This window comes from Thunnus albacares, chromosome 13 (assembly GCF_914725855.1).
Source record: "Thunnus albacares chromosome 13, fThuAlb1.1, whole genome shotgun sequence".
Taxonomy (NCBI): Eukaryota; Metazoa; Chordata; class Actinopteri; order Scombriformes; family Scombridae; genus Thunnus; species Thunnus albacares.
In genome coordinates, this window is record NC_058118.1 from 7138454 (window position 1) to 7164915 (window position 26462).

Genomic DNA, 26462 nt, shown 5'->3' on the forward strand with positions numbered 1-26462 from the left:
AATAAATGAACATCGGAAGTGGTGATAAGAAAATTTCATGTCCCCATGTCCTTTGTAGAGTGATGGCATGTTCATGGTCCAGAGAAGACTTGGAACGGGGACAGTAGCGTCTGTTTTGGCTTTTGGCTAACAGACAGAACAACTTGTTAACATTTCAACTTGATTGTAGACAAACTTTGAAATACTTCTCTTGTGTGTTCATTCGTGGAGGAAGAGAGCACATTACAAAAAGGGCCTGTTATTGCTGAATCAAAAGGGGATAGATATTTTCTATCCTAACAGTCTGAAAAGCTGCGTTTTTCCCTCAAAAACCACAGGGACATTGGCAAGGACAAAGACAAGTGTGACGGTGGGGAGGACGAGGACGGAAAGGAGCAAAACACGCCGCGTGGCAGGAAGACTGCCAACAGCCAGGGCCGCCGTAAGGGAAGGATCACCACACGCTCCATGGCCAATGAGGCTGCGTCTGTGGCGGCTGAGGAAGCACCTCCCCATGCCCCTGAGCCTGCCTTGCCAGATCCTCCGCAGCTCCCTAAAGCCGACCCCGCACAGAAGGCCATGAAGGAGCCTGCAAAACCCCAGACTCCAGTAGCTTCCATGGATGCTAATAAAGGTGGGGATGCTCTCCGGAGGGTGTTTTTAAAAATATATTTTCACAACATAGGAACAACTTACTGACCCAGAATTAATTGTTAGAGAGTTCACCCAAAAAAAAAAAAAAATCATGACAAACTATCTGCAGGAAAGAATGCATAACAGAGATCAGATTTGTGATTCAGCAGCATGAAAGTATCCAAAGCTTATTCAAGTTGTATTAGCAGTAATGTTATTATATGTTTTGGCTAGGCACCAAACATCACACATTTTCTAGACGGTTGGGTCAGCATCTTGAGTTTATTTGCAAGCCACATTGTGGTGCAGTCACCCAAACAGCCTTGAGTCTTTGACACAAAGTGTGAGTCTAAACTCAGCTCATATACATTTTTATATATGGAAAGATTACACATTGCAATCATTTAAAGTTCAGTGTTGTTTCTTAGTTAGCATTGATTTTGATTTTTGATTTTAGCATCAAACCCTAGCATGAAACATTAGCATCCCTTGTGTAAGGGACAGTGTTCAGGCTGTTTTTCTTTTTGCTGAGTTATGAGCGAAAAGAACGAAATAGCACACACCAAACACACACCTGAAACAAGGTTAAGAGGCGCATCAGAATAATGCTCTGCTAGTTTTGTCCCTCTTTAAAATGTGAAGGTTCATACGCAGTGTTGCCAGATCTCACAAGAGCAACAAGCAACCATGGAAACAAGCCCAAGAGGAGTGACTTGGCTGTCCAAAAAAACAAAAAGCTCAAAACAGGCGACCTTACCTACGACATCGTGAGAGAGGCCGCTTGATTAATTTATATACACAATATGTGTTTGAATTTATTTTGCATTTCATTAGCAGCCGTTTCAGGAATACTGTAATTAGTTGAATGAGTTGAACAAAACCAATGGGCCATCAAAAAAAAAGAGGAATGAATAATGAATGAATGAAAATGAAAGTTAAGAAGTTGCATATAACAGAAACGAGTCCAAAAAAAACGCAACCTGCAACTACCAATATTTGTAAGCGACTTAACAGAAAAACAAGCCCAAAGTAGCTTATAATAAGCAGACTTGGCAAATGTGTTCATGAGCTGTTTTTAGCCTGAAAGTGGACAGTTGGTTCAGGAGGTTCAGGCGCTCATTGTTAAGTGTCAGACAGACTCTGTCCTGCACTGCGTTTCACTCAGGAAGCTCTGTGTAGTCTGTCCATCGCCATGGCAATGCACTGCACTGGTAGAGCTGTTGTCATGGTACTCAGTCACGCACTTGTACTCTTCCACCCTTTGAAGTCTGTCACTCTGACGGTGGCAGCTCAGGTTTTCAAGTATCCCTGTGTGTTAAGCTCATTGTGACGCTAATCTGTATCATTAATTCACTGTTTTGTAAGTGTGTTGTGCTCCTCCGCCACCTGCTCCCTCTGCTGTCTGTTGAGCTCTACCTCTCAACAGTCTAAGTTATGCAAGATCTGCCCTACAATGTGATTAATTAACCTGCAGTGTGTCCTTCCATCCTATACACCCCCTGACCTTTCTGGCTATGTTCTGGGTGTATCACGGTTTACGTAGGACTGTGTCAACTGTAATTTCTCTTAGCGACTACACTGTGGATTTTGTGTGTGTCTGTTTGCTTGCCCTGTTGTAACCCCTGCAGCTATGGTGCTTCTTAGAAGTAAGCTGGCTAGGTGCTAAAGGGTAGCTATCAGTCAGTCTTGCCCAGTTGAAACGGTGCCAGGCAAGTTGAGGAAGCTGCTGATTCAGTGGGGGCAAAAGGTGGTGGTTAGATCTTACTTGAAGCCGTGGGGGATGGGGTGTGTGTCTGTGTGTGTAGGAGGAGGGCTCCTGTCATGAGGTGAGATGCTGCGCTGTAGGCAGACGCCCCGTCTGTTTTCATAGCCCAGAGATTAATGACCACCCCAGAGGGGCCTAAACTGTCACGGGGAGAACATGTGAGTTTTGCAACTGGAGAAGGAAGCCTAGTCCAGTCGACATTTGTTTAACTAACTGTAACAGACTGTGTGGCCGGGGGACCTTTGGTAGGAGCCGTCTAAACAGTGAGAATTGATCTCCTCATCTTCGAGGTGGGTGGGTGGGTGGGGGGGGGGGTGGGGGGGGCAAGCCTCCTGTTAATGTCAAGGGTACATCTGCAGCTATATTAGTCCAAATGTTTACACTGTCTCAGTGGGTGCCATGGAGGAGAGTGGGCTAGAGTTCACTCGGCCCCCTCCACATAACTGTGCACTTCTGTGAATTTTGTGGGGGGTGTAGAACTGTGTAGCCATGCCAAGGCAAGAAGGAGGAGTGTGTGTGTGTGTGTGTGTGTGTGTGTGTGTGTGTGTGTGTGTGTGTGTGTGTGTGTGTGTGTGTGTGTGTGTGTGTGTGTGTGTGTGATGCGCGATGCGCAGTGTCACAGTAGAAGGGGTGGGAGGGTTTTGGGCTGGCTGTTCTATCTGTCTGTTTGTCTCCATCCAAGGCCATTTCCCAAAGAGGGAGGCACAGCTCTCAACTCCTCCACTGTCTGGCGCTACATCAGCTGACCAAGGCCCTCCCCTTGTGGATTAGAGAGGAGGAGGGCTTGTTCTGGGCTGTGGGGAAGGGGAGAGAGAGAGAGAGAGGGAGAGGGAGAGAGAATGAGAGTGTGAGAGTGTGAGAGGAGGAGAGTGAGCTAGAGCGAGAGTGTAAGTGAGGGAGCAGGTCTCAGCAGCCCCTGAATGTAAACAGATTATTAGATTAGTGGCCATGAGAAGGAGACGGCTGGAGAGAGGACTGTCACTCTCCATATCTGTCTGCCTCTCCCTCTCCCTCTCTCTCTCTCTCTCTCTCTCTTTCTGTCAGTGCTGATGGGGCTTTCTCTTTTCTTTGTGATTTAGCTGGTGTTGGTGAAACCGGAGAAACTTCTCGCTGGACCGAGGAGGAGATGGAGGTCGCCAAAAAAGGTAGTGTTTCATTTCATTTCTCTCTCACTTTATCTCTCTGTCCTTCCTTTCTATCTCTGCGTTGCTGTGAATTTTTAAGATCTTTCCTTGCCCCCCCTTCCCCCCCTCCCCCCACGCCTCCTCGACTTTCTCTTTCCCTTCTGATTATCTGATGTTGCTTCGCCCTGCCTGTTTCTTACATGCACACAGGAATGAATGTGCACATGCATCCACACAAATAGAAACTTGTACTGGTGCTTTACTGGAAGTTGTCAGAGACCCATGAAAGGTTTCAGGGAGTTTTTTTTTTTTCCGTTTAGCTGCACTGCTCTGCTGGCTTCTCAGAAGTGATCTATTAAGGCCATCCATGAAGCAACAGAGCGTGACAGTTGCAGCTTCCTCCAAAGATCACTATCTATTATTCACATTCGAACACTTTGTCAGACCATGGTCTCTTAAATTCTTCGAAATATTTATTGCATACTGTGCCTGCTCTTACGCCCTGATCAGACAGAACGCTTTTTAGCAGCCTGTGCCAGCTTTTTCTAATTGTTTTCAATGAGAGTGAAGCTTTTTGCTCGTTGCTTTTGTGTTGCTGAGCGCTTGGCGTTTTTGTGCTCTGTGCGCCTCGTGTTTTTTTGCAGCAGCGCCCTGAACGCCTCGAGTTGAAAAAACTTCAACTCAGAGCAGAGCAAAGTGCCCAACGTCATTTGCGTTTTTCCCATTGTCCAATCAGATGAATTGAGAGGCAGGTGGTGATTTGGTGGTTGCCTAGCAACAATTAAAAAAAAAAAAAAAAAAAGACGCGGCAAGCTGCTTTTTTTTTTTTTTTTTAAATTGTAAGACAAAAAAGTCAGTGCGGTGTGTCTCACCTTTTGCAACCTGCAAAAAGCGTTCTGTCTGATCGGGACCTTAGACTGTACTGCTTCGGTCATTAGTCAGGTCATATGCCATTCAAGCGTGCCCACTCTACCCTTTTTGCTTTGTGGCTTTGTTGGTATGGGCTCTTCCGTGAGTGCCCCAAGACCCATAGACTGGAGGGAGTAAATGAAAGGATTAATGGGGATTAATTAAGACTCTCTCGGGTAGAGATTTGCTCCCTTAACAAAAAAACGTTGCTGCTATGATCTCCTCAGGCATTCAGACCTCTATGCCAGATATGTCCGTGGATTAGTGTACCACAAGGAGACCTGCACGACCTCTTGTAGTTATATGACAAAGCAGGTTCAGAAATCACTTTTATGCTATGTGGTCACGCATGGCTGGTCATGCGAGCACAGTGAACACCGTTCCCTTCTACAAGTCACAGTTGTAAACTGTTGATCTGTATAAGTCTCTGTTTTAATATAAGGCTTTCACATCCCAGCCCTCGTAGTTTCAATCAATCTATCAAGTTTCCCCTCAGGGGGAAGGAACAAAGCTCTATGAGGGGAAATTGAAAAGAACCGTTCTCTGTTGTCGTTGGTGCAATTTCACACCTGCAATCTAATTGAACTGTTATGAACCAGCTAGAACTATACTTTACACATTTGTTGTTATTTTTCATTGATTCAGTCATACTCTAAAGCAAGTCAGAAATATAACAGATCAACATCAAGCTTTCCTGAGCAAACAAGATCTTGCCATATCCAGCTTATATATTACAGCCTAATAGTGATATTTTTAGGGTTGCTCATACTTTTCTTTTACATTATCTTGATTTGTTTGCATGCAAACAGTGAAGTTGGACATATTACAGCTCCAGACAAAGACACTTGCTGCAAATACATTATTTTGACAAAAAATAATTTAGAACACCTTACAACATAATGCATCTACTGTAACAGCACCAGGATGTGATCTAATACATGACCATAGATATTATTCCACTCCACAAGCTTCACAAATGCAGCTTTGTAGTGCAGAGCTGTTACATTGAATCACATTGAGAGGTATTCCTTACAATACTAATATATATATATACCAAATCAAGACTTCAAAATTCAGACGATAAAATCGACTTAGCTCTGTCAAGGACTTTTGTCAAGGATGTGTTCGCAATATGAATTGGTAGATTGTTGCCATGGTAATCCTGTAATACTAATACTGCCAGCTCTAACTCTTGTCAGAGCTGGCAGGATCGAAGAAGTTAAACATGTGATCATTTAGCTCGATAATTTCTCAGTTTCTGTGTCACTCTATTTACTGTTGCATCACGAGTATCACGTCATTCGTCATGTGACAACAGTGTCAGGACGGTTGAGTAACCAAGCGTAAAGATTTAGACAATTAAATCTTTAGAAAAGCTTTTAGATATGAAGGTGAAGGTAGGGGCACCACAACAAGAACTATTGCCTGTTGAATGTGTTGCGTGCAGTGCTATGAAACATTTGGGAACACCGTGAAGGTTATTTGGAGGTTCCTGCTGACAGTGATCTTGACATGCAAGAACGTTTTTGTGTACTTTCATGGCTGCTCGATGAAGTTGGAGAAGAGAGAATTCCTACATGCTGTCCTTTCACTGGCAATAAACTTTATTAACGATACAATGTTTTGTTCAGGTTTTTACCTGATTTTTCAAAGTCTTTTTTTAACTTATTTTTTATTAAGTTTATTGCAAGTAAAAGGACAATGTGCTGGAATTCTCTCCTCTCTTGCCTACGGATATTTCCTCCTACGCACCTGCCTATAAGAAACTGAAGATGTGCATGAGCATTTACAGTTAGGATGCTAAATGAAGTTGCCATAGTGGTCGAAACAGAATGAGGCTACATGGAGATCTGAGAGTGTAAGCAGCTTAACTTGTGTGTATGGCTAGGAGCTGTTAGTATATGCTGTCTTTAGGTGTCTACTATATGTCACAAGATACACAAGACCATCCTGCCTGACATTATTTAATTGTCTGCAGGTTTAGATAACTCCAAATGAGACATGAGTCTGGACAGTCCTAATGCCCTCATTCCCTTATTTAACTGGAGCAGTAATGGTGCTTTGTGTTTAGCTCTGTGGTGATTTGTCAAGCTGCCAGTATCCCTCATCTCAGTCGGGCTGAGAGGGAGGGGAGGTCACGGGGGTTACAGGATTTAGAGAAAAGACGCCCTAATGTCAAAGGTAAATGGCAGTCTTCCGGTTCACTGCTGCTCGGCAGAGTTGTTTCAAAGTGTTTTGAGACGATCAAAGCTGATTGTGTGCTCGGCTTAGAGTTGATCAGGATGGGGAAGACCATCGGCAAACCACAGGGACCCCGGGAGTATAGTGTAAATTTGCAGTAATACCAATAATATTAATAACAACAACTACAGCAGCTTTTGATTCTTAATAGAGACCATTAAGAATTCATAGAGATCGTCTTCTTGAATCATAGTTATGACACTGACGCAGCATGAAGCAATAATTGGAAATAAAAGGATAAAATGTCAAAGTATGTCCGTGTCAAACTAGGTTTTTACGGCTTGGCTATACCACTCGGCTGTTCCTTTTAGATACCTTCACTTCTGTTTAATCCTGTTTAAATACAGTGGATGAAATCATTTTAATTAGTCTGAGTAGTTCAGTATAGACTTAGCTTATATTATCAGACATGACAAGTGATTTCAGCCTAATTAATTTGTATCCTATTAAGCGTAAATCTTAAATAGTGAATTGCCTCTCTTTGTCCCGCACCAGGGCTAGTTGAGCACGGCCGAAACTGGACAGCCATCGCCAAAATGGTGGGCACCAAAAGTGAGGCTCAGTGCAAGAACTTCTATTTCAATTACAAGAGACGCCACAACCTGGACAACCTGCTCCAGCAGCATAAGCAGGTAAGCTAGTCGCTGTCATCTGCTCTCTGTTACGGTCTGTCATCGACAGACTGTTGTAACTATAATTCACTGTGTCTCTCTGGTTCCCAGGACACACGGCGGGCTCGTGCTGATAGGTCTCAAGGTGAAGGTCTAGCCACACCATCACCTGATGATGATGATGAGGACAACGCAGATGACAGTGAAGGTCAGTGAGATGGATGATAGGTAGCATGTGAACATCGTTGAACACACAGACACACACACACACACACACACACACACGCCCAAACTCATTTGTTTTGGACTTTTCATCCTGTTTATCGGAGGTGCGAGTCCTAGAGCAAACTGGGTGAAGGATATACAGCAAGCTGGTGTTTGTATCCATCTTTTTGTCCTTGCCTATAGCTTGTGGAGCTTCATTACTAAGTGTTAAGTAAAGAGGACAAAGAGAGCAAGTATTCAGTGATAAGTACAGTGGAAAGCAGGGAAGACTAAAATGCCCTCTGAATTGTCATATAGGATTTTATTTGACTTGATGGCAACGTGCTTGCTCTCGTCTGGCCGTAGTTTTTAACGAGAGGAAAAAAAAAAAGGATCAAATGAAAAGAGCGACGGGGGGGGGGAGAGGAAGAGATAAAAGATATGAACTAATTCTGACTACATGGGCGCCTGTTGCATAACAGTTCTTGGCTTTGAAGACTCAAGAAAGCCTGCTCTTTGAACACAAAGTGCTGGTCCACTTGTTTGATCCAGCAAGCCTGCCTGTCTATCCACCTCCCTCCTCTCCAGAAGCCCTTATCTTTGCTGGCATTACACGGTGAAGGAATCCAACTGTGAAAAAGATACAGTGTTACCTACAGAGACAGATTATTGTGGATGTTGTATGATTAGCGCTGAATAGTACTGGTTTATAAAATCGGTTCACAAGTTTTTTTTTTTTTTTAACAACAATTCGATTTAATGTTTGTTTCACAGTTGTCACGCTTAGCAGAGCTCTATATCATTTAAACAGCCTCCACTTCACATGATAGCAATGGCGACAGCAGGAGGTCACAAGGCTTTCTGTCATGTTTATTTGACTTTCTCTCTGTCTCATGGAAACCCAAACTGCTCTTTAGAGGCCTTGGTGACCTGCAGCTTGTGGATCACACATAATACACATTCTACAGTAGACCACATAAAACCAGAGGAGGCATTAGCACAGCTCTATTAACATGTGCTCACAAGCATTGTGATGTTTGTCGTTCGGATGTTTAGTAATGCCACGTCTCTGATTTTAGTTTGATACATTTAATGCATCTGCAAATTGTTTTTGCATAGACATAGCATCTGGACTACCATCACCATGGCAACCACTGCAGCGCTAGACAATATGCAAACCAACAGAGGCATAGAGATTTTTTAAATACACAGTTTTTATCTGAGTAAATGTTTCCTTATTACTTATAAGTTGCAGTTTGTTCAGTGTCTTGTCGGACACTAAACTGTATGTGTGTGACATCAGAGATATCTAAAATCAAGTGTAAAAGAAACAAATGATTAGTTTTTATCTTGAAAAGCTGTTTTGCTCTATCTTGGAGGCCTTGGTCTTAACATAAGCAGACCTTAATGGTATAAAGCAAGATAATTGAATAAACAAAAAATGGTCATAGATTAGATACAGTAGGAACTCGCCAATACGTTTGTGCCAAATGAAAACGTGACGATGGATAAATTCTGGAGGGATTTCTAGGAAAGAAATGTTTTAGGCATAAATTCGCAGCAACTTTATCAGTTAACAGTCCTCATGTCAAATTTCTGCTTCTCTCACGTGTATTTTGGAGATGAGCAAGTATGAGTTTGTCTCAAAGTTTGTTGCTGGTCAGGTCTGTATACCAACTGCAGCTGATGTTAACACAGTGTTTGCATCTTTTTTGGATTATTACATGGAGCCTGTGTGATTGTGACCATGTTTCTCTGGGGTTATTTATTGATTCATAAACATGTTCAAATATGTTTTTTTTTACAGAAGTCAGTATGTAGATATTTAAAATTATTCTATATAAGGTGTCTTTTATTTAAATGGAGTTAAATTTGGCCTGAAAGTCTTGTTAAAGACTGCCTATAAATTCCTCAGTGTTTGATGCATTGTATGACACGTTATAATTTGTCTTCTTTTGCTTCCTTAGGTGGTGACAACAGCTCTGATACAGAGAGCGCCCCCTCCCCCTCTCAGGCTGACTCCTCAAAGTCTGGTGACTCCAAGAGGGCAGACAGCGCTGCAGGAGATGCTCAGTTCTCAGACCAGGACAAAGGTCAGGCCAGCAATGGAAAGGCCCTGGAGCCCTCATATGGAGAACTCTGTGTTAAGGAAGAGAAAAGCCCTGAGAGTGAGACTGGATCTCAGGAGGAAAGGGCCAGGATGGCTTCCTATGCAGGCTCACTGCATCCCAAAACCGAACCTCAGGATGTGGACATGAAGACCGGAGAGGTTCAGGTCAAGATGGAGCCTGAGATCAAGGAGAAAGGAGAAAAGGGAGATCATGGCGAGAGGCACAGGGAGCTCCACTCAGATAATGACTCCAGCGCCACCTGCAGTGCTGACGAGGATGTGGAAGCAGAGCCTGAAAGACAGAGGTGTGTTTTTCCATTACTGCTGCATTCATGTTCTCATTTTGACACTACGTAATTGTGTTTTTTATAAGTACAGGACATAAGTGTTCATGATTCATGCTTCCTTGTGCCTCTGCAGAATATTCTCCATGGAAAAGCCTTCCCTGCTCACCCCTCCAGGCTCGGTACTGGTGTCCTCACCCAAGCAAACCCAACTCAACATCCAGCAGCTGCAGCAGCGGGCAGCTGCCATCCCACCCATGGTTAGTCACAGTTTCAGGTTGATTCATTTAGACTGGCACGGAGGCAGGCAGCAGGTTGAAAGCATGCCCACACCATTTCCCACTTCAGTCATTATCAGCAACGTGATAAGATTAGAAACTATAGGCCAGCACATTCAGCCTTTAAATTACTAAGCAGTTATGTAGTATTTACCCATCAGTTCCATCGTGTCCTGCGCTGACGGTGTGTCCCGTTTTGGGATCTGCAAATCTGGATATTTTATCTCCCAAGGTCTTTATTTAAGTGTAAGATGTATAGTCTTTCTTTTATGTTGTGTCTTTTATCCATCAAAAGTAAACTTTTAAAGATAAGCAGGGAAATGCATTTACATCTCACTTATTCCAACTCATCTGGACATTTTCCCTCCTCTACTCCTCTAGGTGCCTGGTCCTTTTGGCCCTGGTGGTGTGCCCATTAGTGGCTTTGCCATGTTGCAGCACCAGATTAAAGCAGTGCATGAGTCGGCGCATCAGGAGGAGAAGCAGAGGCAGGATCAGGGAGACCTAGAGCGCAGGCCCCCCTTCACCTGCAGCCCCACCATACTAGACAGAGATGGTAAGAGAACAAGTACTATCCTCATTCTGTCCTCATCTCCCCTTCCTCCTGTTCATCGTTCCGTCAACCTTGTTCCCTGTCGCTGCTAGCAGTGGACTATTTATAGCTAATGCATTTTTTAGGCCTTTTTTTTTTTTTTTTTTTTTTTTAGGAAACGTTTGAGGGTGATCTGGACTGTCATAATGTGGCTCAGCCTGAGCCAAGACAAAGAAGTTAGCTGACCCTATTTTACATTTGATGCAAACACTGAGCTGAAGCCTGCGTTGATGCGTTTTTTTGAATCGTCTTTGGATGAAGAAGGGGATTGTGGTGTTTTTTGAAGTTGTATGACTTGAGCGTGTCAGAGAAGGACACTTTCTGCTTCTGGGCAGTCAGACATAGTTCAGCCACTGAACATTAGAAGGGAGAGCGGTAAAGGCACTAGGCAAGCTGCATTATGGCTTGATTTTTTTTCGCAAAGCTTTTAGCACCTTTTAGTCGGTGTGTTGTGAAAAGACAAGCAGCTGTCACTAAGCTGCTGAGCTTTGACATAAGATATTTATTACATAGGTTTCAGCAGGTGTGTGTCCAGGTGGCTGTGTTAGTTGTACAGGCCCGTCCAGTCTAGGTCAGCTCGATGCTCACTGGCATTGAGTTCTTTTTTTAATAGTGGTTGTCTTCCCTTTGTCCTTATGCCTGTGTACTGCAGGTAAGCCCTTACCCTACATGCCTTATGACATGATGTTGGCTCTGGACCAGGAGACCCTCTCTGGTCGGCCAGGCTCTCCCTACAGACTCTCCCCCAGGGAGCTGAGCAAGGCCTCACCCCAGCCTGACCCCAACGCCCCCAATGCATCCCGCTACAGTGTGCCACCAGGTAAAAGCACACATCTTCACCACCTCCTCCTCCCCCTTCTTGTCTGCTCTGTCCCAGACTTCCCCATCACCATCCTCCCTTCCCTTGCTGATACAAATTAGCCTCGCCTGACTCCCAAGGAGTCTTGTTTTTGACAATGGACACATTTTTCTGACTCTGTTGGCAATATAGTTATATTTGAATGCAGTATGACATGTTTTAATATCCATATTTTTACTCTCACAGGCTTTTCTATATCTCACAGATATGTGTATCTGTGTATCACAGATACACAGATTTTTAACATTCAGGCGGTTTTACGGTATATCACTTTTTTTTTTTGCACAACTGTACCTTTAATGTAGGTTTATAGTGGCTTATTCTACTGTAGGAGTACATGGAGTTTACATGAATTGCTTCAACAGTTAGTTTCTGAGTCTGAAAGTAAACACAGGAACTAGCTGCTTGTAGAAGCATTATGGCTAATTGCATAGAGATCTTTATCCGGGGCAATTTGCCGGGTAACCAAACCACCCACATATTTATCCACGCACGCTGTTTTGTTTACATGTACGAGGCTCACTTTCACTGCGGTTAGACTGTAATGAAACTTAAAAAAATGAATGCAATGACAGATTATCCCACGGACTATTATGAGGACAATCATGAGTCATTTCACTTTGAATGCTCAAGCATATTTATTTGAGCCGGAGTTCACAGAGAGGAGATAAAACAACTGAAAGAAGAAAAACGAACAATGGAACCAAAAGGGCAAAATGACCGTAAGGAAAGTCAGCGTATATCAGCGGTTACCTCAGAGAAACTCCTGGTGTTCCTGCTCTCCTGAAGAGGAAAACTTTTTCTGCAGAGTCGGACCTGTTGCTGCCAGACTTGGAAAATCTAGAAGTGTCCACGGATGAGAGTAGTCCCAGCTGTGTAACTACTGCACATGGATTTACAGCGTTTATCAATATTGTCATCCTGGAGACTGTTTCACCTGGAAGAAAAGAGCAAAGCTGGCTGGACCAAACGTTCAGTTCCACGTGATAGGAAAAATGTGATTTCAACACATAACTGTTTGAGGAATTACAGTAATCAAGTCTCTATCATTCAGCTTTGTGTGTATCTTTGTCATTTTATCCTTGCAATTTGGAAACTTGCAGACATGAACCATTTTATTTCATCTACTAAGTTACTACCTCTCTAGCATGAACAGACGCTGAGCTATCTACAGCCTCAGAAGTAAACAAACCAACGTGAAAACTTCCCCGGATGTAACTTAGTGTCTTGTGCAGTTAGCCATAATGCTGCTACAGGCGGCTAGTTCCTGTGTTTACTTTCGTTGGCAGGAGGCTGACAGAGGCTGCCCCGACAATCGTCATTATACGCGAGGTCTCGTGTCTCAATTTGAATCAACGGAGCTACCCGGCTAGCTAGAGAGCTGTACCCAGCTAGCTAGAGAGCTGTACCCAGCATGCCGTTCGGCTGTATAATTTGTAAATGTACAGTTATTAGTGTTGTAATTGTTGTGTGCCATGGTGTTTTTCCCTGTTAAAGAGAATTAATTGTAGGTTATTAACCGTTGTGTTATGAAGTTATAACCATTAGTAAGAAGGTTACACAGTTAGTAGTGGTCCCCTCTCAATATTTGAGAGGGCTACAGCTTGTCCCGACTGTAGCGCTCTTTGCAGTGATTATATATTCTGCCACCTATTGAAGAGTTACGCCAATTATTTCAGCTATGCACTGGTATGGCAGTATATGAAAAATTCCTATCATACAGGAAATTAAAAAAGGTATACCAGATGAATTGGTATACTGCCCAGCACAAGTTGGAGCAGAGAGAATTGTTGTGGAGCTTTTATCCTTTAACTCTGGGTTCGGCAGTGTTTTAGAGCACTTGTGCATTTGATGAGTCAGGCTGAATTTCCTCTTTTCCGAAGGTATATGTACCCACATTGGGGTTATAGCATGTACAGGATGCATTTAGTCAATGTTAAGCTGGCATGAGAAATACATTTTGAAACCTCTGCTGCAGTTTCTCTTGAGCATTAAATCAGAAAAATGGTTGCAATAAATTATTTTCTTTTAGTTTTGTTCTGAGAATGTATCATTATCTGTGCAGTTCTCATATTTAATATTAGGTGCTCGTGTGCACCTTTTATAAGAGTGTGTTGGATGCTTTTTGGTTTGTTGATGCATAACACTTTTTATAACAGGTAGCATTATTGACATATGCTTTTTAGGCCCTGCGGAGCCTGGATCCCTGCATGAGAGGAATGGACTGTGTGCTTGTACACGTGTACCAGTACAGTAGAGGTCAAACAAGAATGAGCCAGCTCTCTCTGGTATAATCACATACTAGAGAGACGCTTGGTGATTTTATAACTGCAGTGAGTACGTCAATGCATGAGTCAGATATTTTTGGTGTGTCCACCAGTAGCACACAGCTTGGCCCTTGCACAGCATTTTTCTTGTACCAAAAAGAGGCTGAGGTGGTGTGTATGAATCACTGCCTATCAATAGTTGCCATTGTCATAATTTTTTGGTCTTTTTTTGACATGACAGGATTGTCATGACAACAAAGTTGTCCTAGTTGCCCAAATTGTTATGATCTGTACATAAGGGTTTGAATGTGATGCCATTAATCATGGCCTAATGGTGTAAACGCAGGTTTAAAAAAAACTTGTTTTGTAAAAACCACAGTAGTAGGCATCCGTCCGTCAGTGCTGACTATGGATTGCGCCTGAAGGGTCGTCAGTTTTTGTTGCATTGGCGATTGTGGCTGTGCAGCCTCACTCTGGAGTGGCTGTCTCTTCTGCAGTTAGCACAGATGAATGGAGAGGGGCCTGGCACAGGAGTGGTGGCTGCTGCTCACAGTTAAAACTATAAATTCATAACAAAATCTAAGATCACAATAGATTAAAAGTTGAAAAGGAAAAAGTCTTAACTATATATAACATACAGTAAAAAATTCAAAGCTGTGTGATAATAAAATAAAATCTTGTACTTTACACAGAATGTAATGCATGAACATGGAGCAGCGACAATGACACAACATTATTATAATGAACAAATCAAAAAATAAATGATGTGCTACTACAACTCATAAAGGAGCACACATGGCTATAAATACATGTACCTGTTTAATACAGATGCTATGTTGTGTTGTTGTTTGGTGAATGAACCAGACACATACTACTGCACACTAAACTAAAAAACAGAAACCATCAAATAAGAGTTCCATATATACAGTACCAGTCAAAAGTTTGAACACACCTTCCCATTCCCTTGAATGACAAAGTGTGTCCTAACTTTGACTGATGCTCTTGCATTGGTAAATGTATTACATTTCAAGTCCAAATATCCTCTGTAGGTAGTTATTATGAATTATGAATCTTTCAATCATTACATTTAGCCCTGACTGGCAAACAAGCAGGGTTTAGTTTTACGACTACAGTGAATCCAACATCATTTTCTCCACTTTCAGCTGAATTCACTTCTTGTTCACTGAGTTTTTGTGGGACACAGACAGTGTTATTACGTCTGTGTCTGTGTTACGTAAATTATTAACCAGTTTTGATTTTGATGATCTTTTTTGATCTTTTGATGATAATTTTAATTTCATTGTTTCATTTGCCTGCAGTAACTGTAGTAAGATGTAGTACATTTACAGATTTAACTTTAGAGGACAGCTGTAAAGGAGAACATTTCCTTTTTTCTCCTTTTCTCCTCCCTAAGAGTCCATTGCTGCTGTTGGTCTGGAAATAACATTTGGACTAAAGTTTGGGTGTTTTTTTTTTTTGGACATTTTGGGTAAACATTTCACATGTCCTAACGAATTAGGCTGTTGTCCCTGATGGCGAGCTGCAGCATGAATGTTAATGTTTGACACACAGTTTCCCTGCATCCGGGATTTATAAATTCGTCATCGAGTGGCTTGTTTTCTTATCTGTCCCTGTATGAGCCAGCAGGATGATGACGTCAATGCCCGCTGGAGGAACTCTCACACATCCATTTGCATTTTTGATTTTATAGAGTGCAGAGCGTGAGGCGCGCTCCCTGCAGGGAGGTTACTCCCGGTCTGTGTGTGTATGTGTGTTTGTGGATTATGATCCATTTTGTCTACTCAGCTTTCCCAGGAGACAGTAAAGCAGGCAGCAGGCATGCCAAAGTTATCTCAGGCTCAGGACAGGCTATTAACTGAGGTCTTGAATGCTTACTTCACCACTCAATGGAGTCTGTCAGAGTCGAGCTGAATATTTTATCATGCAGTCTTTGCTGGGAAATGGAGCTTAATGGAACCCTTAATGTTGGATGGATTGGTACTGAGTTGTCTGGCAGGCAGAAGACATTTAGAAGACGGGTTTGGGTTACTGTGTGAGCTGTTGATATGATTTGTTTTGCAATTTTGGGGGGAGGAAAGTAATGATTAATTTGCTGTTCAGATAGGTATTTATTGTCCAATTACTGTTAGCCAGTAATCAGTGATGTCTTCTTTTTTTTTTTTCTTTTTCATATTCCCACCAGTCCTCCACCCTGCCCCCAATCAGCTGGTCCAGAGTATGCCAGATGGAGTCCGCGTGACTTTCAGCAGACCCAGTCGACCCCCCAACATTCCCTCTCCTCCTCCACTCATTCCAACCACCAAGCCCACAGACAAGCCCTCCTTCATTCAAGGAGGCTCCATCTCGCAGGTAAGACACCAGAGGAATAATGGGAATGCTCAACTGGTGGACCCAGTGAAGCAACTGTCCTCTTACCTTTCTGCACCACTGCCATTCACACCAGAGCTTTGACAAACCTGTGTTGGCATTTTTAAAAAAAGATAATTTTCATGTGAACTCTCATTTAGAATGAACACGTCTGGGTTTGATGATGTTTTCCACAACAGACACCATGATGCACAAAATACTGTTCTGTCAACTACCAAACTTTTACCCAATTATCAAAGGAAGATTGTAATGCAATTTTAAACATTTAAATGGTTATGCAGTTTGTTCAATTATTATATGCCATCCCTTGTAAGTTATACTCCCAGAAAATTGACCCAAAGACTTGTAGCAACATGATAGATGTGGAGCGGCGTAACCCAGATTTCAACCGTGATCCATAATAGAAACAATTTGATGGGTTGACCCAGTTGGCTTGATTATTTCTACCAAGGTATCTTGGGTCCCAAGGCCATTGTCAAAGAGTCATTAGTCAGGGAAATGAAGACTTTTTGATTTGTTTATTAGCTGTTATCACATCATTGTAAATGATTTACTGTAACACATAAAAGATTATCAACATAATTTGACACCAATTTCACCATGGTTTTTTTTTCACAGTTTTCACCATGTGAACACAGTGACCTGACCTGGAAATGTGTTCTTTGCTTTTTCAGGGAACTCCTGGCACATACCTGCCGTCCCACGCTGTCTATGGGCCAGATGGGACTAAGAGCACTGTGGGCTCCATCTCTCTGGGTCTGCCTCGGCAACAGGATCCCAACAAGCCTGGTAGGACAGCAGACAGTCACATTACTACACTATATTGTCACTGTGAAGTTTAAACAGACTCGACAACAGTCAAATGAAATCAATCCTGACATAATAACAAGAGCAGACCTGTATGTAGGTAGGCAGACATTAAGTACCACTTCCGAGGGATTATTATAATTTGAAGGCCATAAAGCTCCATCTCTCTGCATCATAACGATTTTCTATAGCCAGCTTTAATTGTATAATGGATATTTAACCAGTGTTCAAACAAATTTAAAGATAGATGAGTCACTAATGGTATACATAAAATCTTCTGCATACTTTTTGCCAGTTATTGTGGTGACTAAAAAGTAAGCTTCATCCATCCATCTATCATCTCATAAAGAAAGGGAGAACATGGATTAGAATAACCTTTTAATCTGATATCACATGTATATTGTCGATCAGGATTGCATCCACTTTTTGTGAATCTGTGTCTTTGCTGTCAGTTGCGTAATGTTAATACGTCAAAGGAGATTGTTCTGGACAATCAAGGATATGTTGACTACAAGAGAAGGTTGATGATTAAAATATCCTTTGGGTCTTTGAAGCACAATTCTGTTGTGTTACTCCAGAACTGACAGAAAGTGAGGCACTAGTCTAGATCAAAAGCTATTTCTGCTCCGTGTGACACAGAAATGTCTGAACCTTTACACAGTGTCTCTCTGGTCTCTGATCAAAGGTTCTTACAACATACTACACCAATAGGAACTTATTGTCCCGTAGGGTAGTGGTCCTGCAGATAAAGCACTGGGGTACCTGATGTGAGGACTGGTAGTACAGGTTTTCCTGACCTGATCCTCTACGTCACTTTAGATGTTTTAATTATGTGTTTGCATAAAACTCACTCCTATAAATACCGTTGCTTCCAAAAATATAAGGTCATGTTTATCATATGTTTTGTTTGGAAGATCATGCTGTACAGCTATAATTCAAGCAGTGGGAAGCTGTGTCACAACAAAAACAAAACATTGCCTGCAGGAATATATTTTTTGTGGTTTCAGTAACTTTTCCCCTATTTGTATTTTTTTAAAATTTCAATCATGACACTTAAACCAGAATTACAACCAAAGCCAAACTTTTGGTGCAACTCCACTACATGAAACCAGCAGCACATGACTAAACTCTCCTTTTCCTCTTTCTACAACTCTCTCCAGGAGCTGCAGTTCCATCCATACAGGATGGCAGAGGCAACCCAGGGAAGGTGGGCGAGGGTCTGGCTTTCAGAGGATCAATCACTCAGGTAATGAATGATGAAATTATAGAAGCAGAAGCAGTAATTGGATAAATAACGGACACATTGTGCTTTTTCATCGGTCATATATGCTTTTTGTGTTACATTATATCTGTACTCTTTTCTAAAATAGGGCACACCAGCCCTGCCCCAGTCGAGCATTGCTGCTGATCTCCTGAAGGGCACAATCACCAAGCTGGCCACAGAGGACTTGAACAGCCCAGACAAGGCCAGAGGAGAACAGCTGGCTAAAGGTCATGTTGTCTTTGAAGGCAAGTGTGGACACATCGTCTCCTATGATGGTAAGTGCTTTGATTATTGATATACCAAATAACTGTCATGTATTTCTTCACCAAGCACACAAACCTGATCATGAATGTATGTGTCCAACAGCTATCAAGAACCCCAGGGAAAACACCCGCAGCCCCAGAACTGGCCATGAGCTGAAACGCACTTATGACATGATGGAGGGACCTATGGGCAGGGCACACCCTGGCAGGGAAGGAGCTCCATTTGAGGGTACTGCTCGTGTGTCAATGAGTATATTGTATGTGTCCTGGTTTGTTTGTTCTGTATCAGGATAGTGATTATACTTGTTTGTCTCTCAGGGCTGATTAGCAGAGCCTTGCCCAGAGAAGGACTCCATGGGGATTCTAAGGAAAGACCATTGATGACTGGATCTATCATGCAAGGTAGCCAATTGAAAAGCTCACCTCTTCTCTATAAGTCACACACTCACTGCTAGCATTGAATAATGTGAAAAGCTGAAATACTTTTCAAATCTTTCCAGGAACACCTAGAACCGCTGCAGAGACCTATGAAGATGCCATGAAATATGGAAAACAGATAAAGCGAGAGAGCCCACCAATCCGGTCCTTCGAAGGGGGTATTGGCAAGGGCAAGCCCTATGAGGGAATCAATACTATCAAAGAGATGGGACGCTCCATTCATGAAATACCCCGACAAGACCAGTCTGGCCAGGACCTCTGCAAGACCCCTGACTTGTCAGATAGGAGGGTGATGGAGGGCTCCATATCTCAGGTGAGTTTTGAAGAGCTGATCAGGACTTTAGATGTGTTCAGTGAACAAATTGTCATATTATTGGGTTTTATGTTAGAGAATATGTGAAATCAACAATTAGTCAAGTTACCAATGGTATAAGTGATGATTTGATGACTGAATCCAAATCATTCCCCCCATTTAACAGATTCACCCTCTGAACCAGTCTACTATCAAGCACAATGTCAAGTCCCTAATCACCAGTCCCAATAAGATGCCCCACGGCATACCCCAGCTCGAGGCCATGGAACGAGCCAAATACGATGAGAGCAAGGCAGTACGCCACACTTCTGTGGTCAACTCCACTGCCTCTGTCCTGCGCTCCACACACCAGGAGGCTGGCAAATCCCAGCTTAGCCCGGGCATGTATGAAGACGCCAACGCCCGCAGGACCCCTGTTAACTACAGCACCAATCCCGTGTCCAGAGGATCACCCATGCTGGGACGTGGTCAAGAGGGTATATTCCATCATTTTATTTACAAACTGTAGAACTTAAGATTCTCAGCTAGTCATTACTTCTCTAATGCTATAAATACAATAGTTATACTGTTTGTATAGCATTGTCTAATTAGCAATGCGTTATGTGCACCCAGTGCTGAATTAGGAGAACTTCTATTGCTGATTTCTGTTACAGATTGCTGTCATGAGATTATATTAAGTTCTTGTTGAACAAAGAATTAACTAATTAGATGAGCCTCGTGTGTTCTTCTCTCCTACAAAGGTGGTATGAGCTCAAAATCTGCTGCGCATGAAAGAAAGAGTGCCATGACACCAACACAGCGGGACAGCGTTCCAGCCAAGTCCCCAGTGTCTGGGGGTGACCCTGTCGCCTCTCACAGCCCCTTTGACCCCCACCACCGGCCTGTTGTTCCTGGGGAAGTGTACCGAGCCCACCTGCCTCCACATCTGGATCCCACCTTGGCCTTCCACAGAGTGCTGGATCCTGGTACAGTGAATAAATCCTGCTACCTCTTCACACTGTTTCCATCATAGCAGAACAATAATAGCCTTGATTCTGACGAAAGCAACTCAAGATTTCTAATTCATAAGCACTAGATGTCCAGGATCTTTTTTCAGCTATTGACGTCAGTAATGGTGATCAGTATCTGTGAGCCTTCTGTTCATTTGTTTTGTTTTTGTTTTTTTGTTTTTTTTTCCTCCTCTTCTCTGTTACAGCGTTCATGTTCCCCAGGCAGCCGTCCCCAACTGGCTACCACAACACTTACCAGCTGTACACCATGGAGAACACGCGGCAGACGATCCTCAACGATTATATCACTTCCCAGCAGATGCAAGTCATCCCTCGGCCTGACATGACCCGAGGCCTGTCACCACGGGAACAGCCCGTCACCATCCCCTATGCAGCCGGAACTCGAGGTATGGCCCTCCACCAGCTGACCCTCTCTCACCTGCACAACTGGCAGGGTAGAGGCCATGGGCGGGAGGGGCTGTAGTATGCAGACTGTGTGCTTGTGAAGTAGTGGCTACCTTTTCCAGACGCCCAGAAGCAAATGACCTAGACAAATTTTGCTGATTTGCTCTTTATATTGGGGCTGCAACTAATTCGACTACTACTCAATTTATCAATTGGGCATGGTCATCCAAATCTCCATTTGCTGAGTGGTTGCCTCTTACAAGTTGACCACTATTCCACTCCCTTTGCAGCCCTGCTTACTTATCAATCTGTATTTGGGAGCACTAACAGATGAAGGTGATGGGTTAAAGTGTATACGGTGTTCATACATTCAGAAATTGATGGATCGGTTCTTGTTGTTCACCGTTGGCCCTTTGCTTCTGTCTGTAAAAGGGATTATTGATCTAGCCCAGATGCCTCCAACTATCCTGTTGCCTCACCCTGGGGGAACAGGTACTCCCACTTTGGAACGCATCGCCTACCTCCCTGGAGCTCAGCCCCCTTTCCCTCCTAGGGCTTTCAACCCAACCTCCATATCGCCAGGTGAGGACCCCCTCCCTTCCCCAACCCTACACCAAGTGTTCCCTTATCCTCCTTGCCACGATCTCCGTGTTCCCTCACACCTCTGTAAGAGTGCAGCCCTGCACTGGCCTGAGGTGTCAAAGGTCAATTCTGCCTGTCCAGTCACAGATCAAGTTGAGTCTTACTGCAGTCATACTGTGCCTCAGTCTGAAAACATCAAGGGAAGGATTTCTCACAAAACTGTCTGACTGTCGCACAGGAACGGAGTGATTTTCTTTTTCCCCTAAAGAAATTGTGCTCCTTAAAAGATCATTTTTAGGGGCACAACATTTTTTGGAGTGAAATGTGAAGGAAATTGCGCATCTGTTAACGGTCAAGTTGAACCTTTTTTGTCTGTAGTTAAAACTCTGTGAAGTCTTGTAATTCATCATAGTGCAAATTTGTTCTATCTAAAATCAACATTTTTTGTAATATGTTGACTCAGATTCACTAAAGTAAGCCTTAAAAAATATATTTTACAAAATAGGTCAACAGTTGTTTTCGTTTTCATATTTGAAAGCAAATATGTCTTTATATTTCACTCTAAGATTAAGATGGTCTTAAAAAGTCTGAAATGGTAAATATGGTAATATTCCTGAGACAGAAGATTACCATGCTCCTGCTGTGACAGATACACAACTTGTCAGCAAGGCCCTTTGGCTCAGACTACTAAAGGAAGCTGATCCATTCTGCCGAGACCTCTTTGAGTCGTATGTGTATAAACCATGTGTGTATGATGTCTGTCATTGTTGTCCTTAGGTCACCAAGCCCACCTTGCTGCTGCCGCTGCTGCCAGTGCGGAGAGGGAACGGGAAAGAGAGCGTGACCGGGAGCAGCAGGAGAAGGAGAGAGAGAAGGAAAGGGAAAGGGAGCAGCGGGAGAGGGAACGGGAGCGGGAAATGCGAGAACGAGAGCGGGACCGGGAGCGAACCAATGAATACATGCGTGGAGGTGAGTTATATTGTTGCTGTTTAAGCTCAATGTAGTTGTGAAAATCTCAATTGAAGTTAATGTTTATATCCCTTTTAGTAATCTGTGTTGATCCACCCTATTAAGAAAACATTTACCAGTTCCTATAAGACTGCTGTTAGTCATCACTGAGCACGCAACTGTGGTTCCATACAAATCACTGCCATGACATAGAATTACATAACCTAAAATAAGTTCTCTAACTTGCTCTCTTCTGCTCACTCACTCTCTATTATGCTCTCTGCTTTTATCTGACTCTTTTTAAGTAGTGGGGTATTTCGTTACATAGATAAAAGTAAAACATTAATTACAACATGATAAATAATAAAGGAGGTCTGTGAATCCAGGTCAGACAATTTGTGCTGACGCTTTCAGATCGACCACAAAGAAGGGTTTAAAACACTCTTACACCCCACACATCGTACATACTTACGCCCCTTTCAGACAGGGGTCATTTTGAAAGGGGTGTAAGTATGTGCGGTGTGCTGGGAAAAAAAAGTCTTACCTGTAGATTTCAGTGGCCCACAGAAATGAAGTTTCACAGGAGCTTCAAGTTGATGATCTGTTATTATAACTATTACCATCTGATAATACAGAATGAGATACAGCAACTGCTGTAGTTGTAGAGCTGCTAGTCGTAGCAGTACGACATGGAGGGAAAAGAAAGATGGGGTTTAACACAAATGGAGAATAGACCGTTATTTATGATTGTTAGACAGCCGTGTATGTATTTTGAAACACAGTTACAATGCTTGGTTTATGTGTGTGGATCAGGTGGACCAGAGCAGCCAGGCCGGCCAGGGAGTCGAGGTTATCTGCACTCCCCTTCTCCCTCGCTCAGGACACAGGATGTAGTGGTTCAGCAGCGGCCAAGCATCTTCCAGGGCAAGAGTGTCATCACCTCTCTGATGTAAGTCAAGACCTGCTCTAACTCATCAGCTCACTCACACTGTTTGTGTGTATACACAGTATTTATATAGATGGTTAAATTTTGGGCAACATTACTGTTCTCTGACAGCTCTGTGCGTCAAACATCCACAGTTTGCGTTAAAAGTTTGTTCAGTAGACCTCAGATGCATCAGACAGACAAACCACATGCCTTTTAACTGAACCCATCCTTCAGGAACTGTGGTTGAAGCCCTCATCTCTTTATTTCCTCTTCAGGCCTCATTCAGCAGCAGCGACAGCAGCTGCACAGAGTAGCTCTCGCTACAGTACTGCAGCTGATGCTCTGGCTGCTTTGGTGGACGCTGCGGCCTCTGCCCCACAGATGGATGTGGCCAAGGTGAAGGAGAACAAACATGAACGGGATGATGACATGTCTTCGTCGGCTGCAGCTCGGCGAGCAGCCAGCCTCTCTGAACAACAACAGCAGCAGGAGGCAGAAAGGCGACCCATGCAGTCACCATATGGTGCTATGTCCCTGCCAGGGGGTAAGCCCCATCCAGCTTACTCTGAAGGCCCTGGTGTCGGGGTGAAGGATAAAGGACCTCAAACCTCAAAGTCCCGCATCGAAGAGGAGCTTCGGACCCGTGGAAAGACGACCATTACAGCCGCTAACTTCATTGATGTCATCATCACACGGCAGATAGCCTCAGACAAAGACTCACGAGAGCGAGGATCTCAGAGCTCTGACTCGTCCAGCAGCTGTGAGTGTGCTGGATACACAGTGACATCATCAGTTAGCACACATATGAGTTAAACCTTAAATGTAATCTTTTTCTTAGAGTAGAACATGACCTAACCTCAACATTGTGTCCTTTACTCAGCAGATAGTAGTAACTCTTTGTCCATACTTGTCCTGCAGTGTCATCCAGTCGATACGACAACCCTGGTGGAGGAGCCATTGAGGTGATTAGTCCTGCTGGTTCCCCAGTCCAGTCCCAACAGGACAAACCAGATGACGGGCAACAGCAGGCAGCAGGTATGAACACACAAACTCAGTCTGAGCATTTAGATTAGTAGTAGAGTATAATATAATACTGAACAATGTTTCAGTTTACTCAAAGATTGTTTGAAAGATTCTTCATATCAAAGATAACATGTAACAGTGGTGAGGCAGTTTTTGCTTTAAAGGCTAAATTTAGCTGCTAGTGCAGTGGAGTAAACATACCATAACTCGAATAACTTAACCCACTGACCTTGTCATTCGAGACTGTCAGACACCATTCCTTTGCACCAGTGAAGTCACCAGACTCCAGTTAAAGTTATTCCTGTCACCTGCAAGCAGACGTAGATCAGTTGCTGTTGGCATGTAGCGTGTTCTCGTCTCATCACGCCTCGCCTCACCCTGCCTCTCTCTCTCCAAAACAACATCACTCTGTCCCCGCTCAACCTTCACCAGCTGGCATGCGGGCCTATGACATGAGTCGTTACCGGCCATCAGGGGAGCCACCACAGCCCAGTTCCCAGCAGCCCCCCTCTTCCCAGGCTGAAAGCTACTCCCAGGTCCCCAAGACTCACCGGGTCATGACTTTGGCAGACCACATTTCGGTAAGAAATGCTGGTGAACAAAATATTTCGCATTTGAAAAACTAATGCAGCACATGCCAGATTTACTGTGTACATCGACCCATCATATCGAACTGACCAGGTTTTGTTGTCCCTGTATTCCCTGTCATGCAGCATATCATAACCCAGGACTTCGCCCGGAACCAGGACCCTCCCCCAGTCTCCTCCTCAGCTTCTGCCACATTCCAGAGTGGGGTGCCAACCATGTCCTCCTCAGGTCGAGCTAAGGTGCCCAGCCGCTACAGTCCTGAGAATCAGGTCCAGGCCCCACACCACCAGAGACCCTCAAGCAGAGTTTCCCCAGAGAATGCCCCTGACAAGCCCAGAGCCAGGTACATGGACCAACCACTTAATCATCAGGTTCAGTCTTATTTATTACCCATCATCTGTCTAACATTTGTCTCTCTCTTGTCCCTGTCCAGGCCTGGTAAGTCTCCAGAGCGAGGTGGCAGGCCGATGGAGAACTATGAACCTATCTCTCCGCCACAGAGCTACCAAGGCATGGACAAACAGGACACTGGTGGGCCTCCACCCCAGAGGCGCGAGGCAGACAACTCTGAGATCAGGTACGGGATCTGCACAGTTGGGATGCATGATAGTTAGCCAGCACATCTCTTAATGCAACTTGAAATGGATTTAAAATGAATTAAAATTAAAATTAAGATTTTCAGCCTCTGACATCCATGTAGCTTCTTTGCAACTTGCACATGTGTATTGAAATGTCTTGTCATGTGTAGTATACTGTATATTGTGAATATTGAATTACCAGTATCACATTGCTAAAATTAGCCTCGTGTTAGCGCCCTAACATTTGATGCCTTACTGTATTAGACTGTAAATCAATTTCTTGTATGGATGCCAGCAGGCAGAATGTGCCCCTGTGTCAACAGCGGTTTTACATCCCAGTGAGGTGGGAAGTGGTTAGTTCTGCCAGCAGCTTGTTGCCCCAGTTACCCCTTTGCTGATTGACTCTTTGCCCTCTCTCTGGTTCAAGGAGTGACTCACGGTCCCCGGGGAGTGTCGGCTATCTGCCTTCCTTTTTTACCAAGCTGGAGAACACCTCGCCAATGGTGAAATCCAAAAAGCAGGAGATCTTTCGTAAGTTGAACTCCACATCTGGTGTCGGTGATTCTGATGTTGGTAAGTGGGTCTCTTATTCTTCTCCCTCAAACTAACATGCATGCATCAAATGATGACCTTAAGTCTGTAATATGTGTGCATGCAAGTTATTTCTAATTTTTCAAGCTCATTAAGCATGTGGTTACTACATTTCTTGTCAGATATTTTGTGGGTTTTTTTAACAGCTAATAATTGTCTTGCAGGAAATGCACAACCAGGCACTGAGATTTTCAACTTGCCTGCTGTTACCAGCTCCAGTAAGTAGAAGTTAAACTCACTCATATGCTTTGCGGCTCATTCCAATCGATGTCTCCTTTCTCACTGAATGTTTTGTTGCGTTGTGATTTGTAGGCAGCATCAACCCCAGGAATCACTCCTTTAGTGACCCAGCCAGTAACCTGGGCCTGGAGGACATAATCCGCAAGGCCTTGATGGGCAACTTGGAGGAGAGACCGGAGGAGCACCAGGCAGGAGCCATCAACAACACACCCAGCACAGGCAGTGACGCACGTCAGGAGGCCAACCCATCACCCAGCATGG

The 26462-nt window shown here is 43.6% G+C and overlaps 2 protein-coding genes across 5 annotated transcripts in view; one reads left to right on the plus strand and one right to left on the minus strand.

Moving 5' to 3' along the window:
- Positions 1 to 26462, minus strand: part of LOC122995765 (histone-lysine N-methyltransferase 2B-like) — a 398376-nt gene that overhangs the window by 252207 nt on the left and 119707 nt on the right. The gene's annotated exons all lie outside the window — the stretch shown is intronic.
- Positions 1 to 26462, plus strand: part of ncor1 (nuclear receptor corepressor 1) — a 59937-nt gene that overhangs the window by 30662 nt on the left and 2813 nt on the right. For 2 of the 4 annotated variants that reach the window (XM_044370662.1, XM_044370666.1), the window contains 29 exons: positions 318 to 613; positions 3457 to 3522; positions 7147 to 7283; positions 7374 to 7470; positions 9434 to 9881; positions 9997 to 10120; positions 10520 to 10694; positions 11383 to 11550; positions 16060 to 16226; positions 16919 to 17033; positions 18212 to 18297; positions 18422 to 18590; positions 18682 to 18807; positions 18897 to 18980; positions 19079 to 19329; positions 19496 to 19805; positions 20070 to 20294; positions 20525 to 20725; positions 21156 to 21305; positions 22083 to 22274; positions 23067 to 23202; positions 23457 to 23941; positions 24100 to 24216; positions 24637 to 24785; positions 24918 to 25135; positions 25226 to 25369; positions 25798 to 25943; positions 26126 to 26179; positions 26274 to 26462. In XM_044370662.1, coding sequence (XP_044226597.1) covers positions 318 to 613; positions 3457 to 3522; positions 7147 to 7283; positions 7374 to 7470; positions 9434 to 9881; positions 9997 to 10120; positions 10520 to 10694; positions 11383 to 11550; positions 16060 to 16226; positions 16919 to 17033; positions 18212 to 18297; positions 18422 to 18590; positions 18682 to 18807; positions 18897 to 18980; positions 19079 to 19329; positions 19496 to 19805; positions 20070 to 20294; positions 20525 to 20725; positions 21156 to 21305; positions 22083 to 22274; positions 23067 to 23202; positions 23457 to 23941; positions 24100 to 24216; positions 24637 to 24785; positions 24918 to 25135; positions 25226 to 25369; positions 25798 to 25943; positions 26126 to 26179; positions 26274 to 26462 — 5225 coding nt within the window. The remainder of the gene's footprint in view (positions 1 to 317; positions 614 to 3456; positions 3523 to 7146; positions 7284 to 7373; positions 7471 to 9433; positions 9882 to 9996; positions 10121 to 10519; positions 10695 to 11382; positions 11551 to 16059; positions 16227 to 16918; positions 17034 to 18211; positions 18298 to 18421; positions 18591 to 18681; positions 18808 to 18896; positions 18981 to 19078; positions 19330 to 19495; positions 19806 to 20069; positions 20295 to 20524; positions 20726 to 21155; positions 21306 to 22082; positions 22275 to 23066; positions 23203 to 23456; positions 23942 to 24099; positions 24217 to 24636; positions 24786 to 24917; positions 25136 to 25225; positions 25370 to 25797; positions 25944 to 26125; positions 26180 to 26273) is intronic. The other 2 variants (XM_044370663.1, XM_044370664.1) reach the window with 2 other exon arrangements.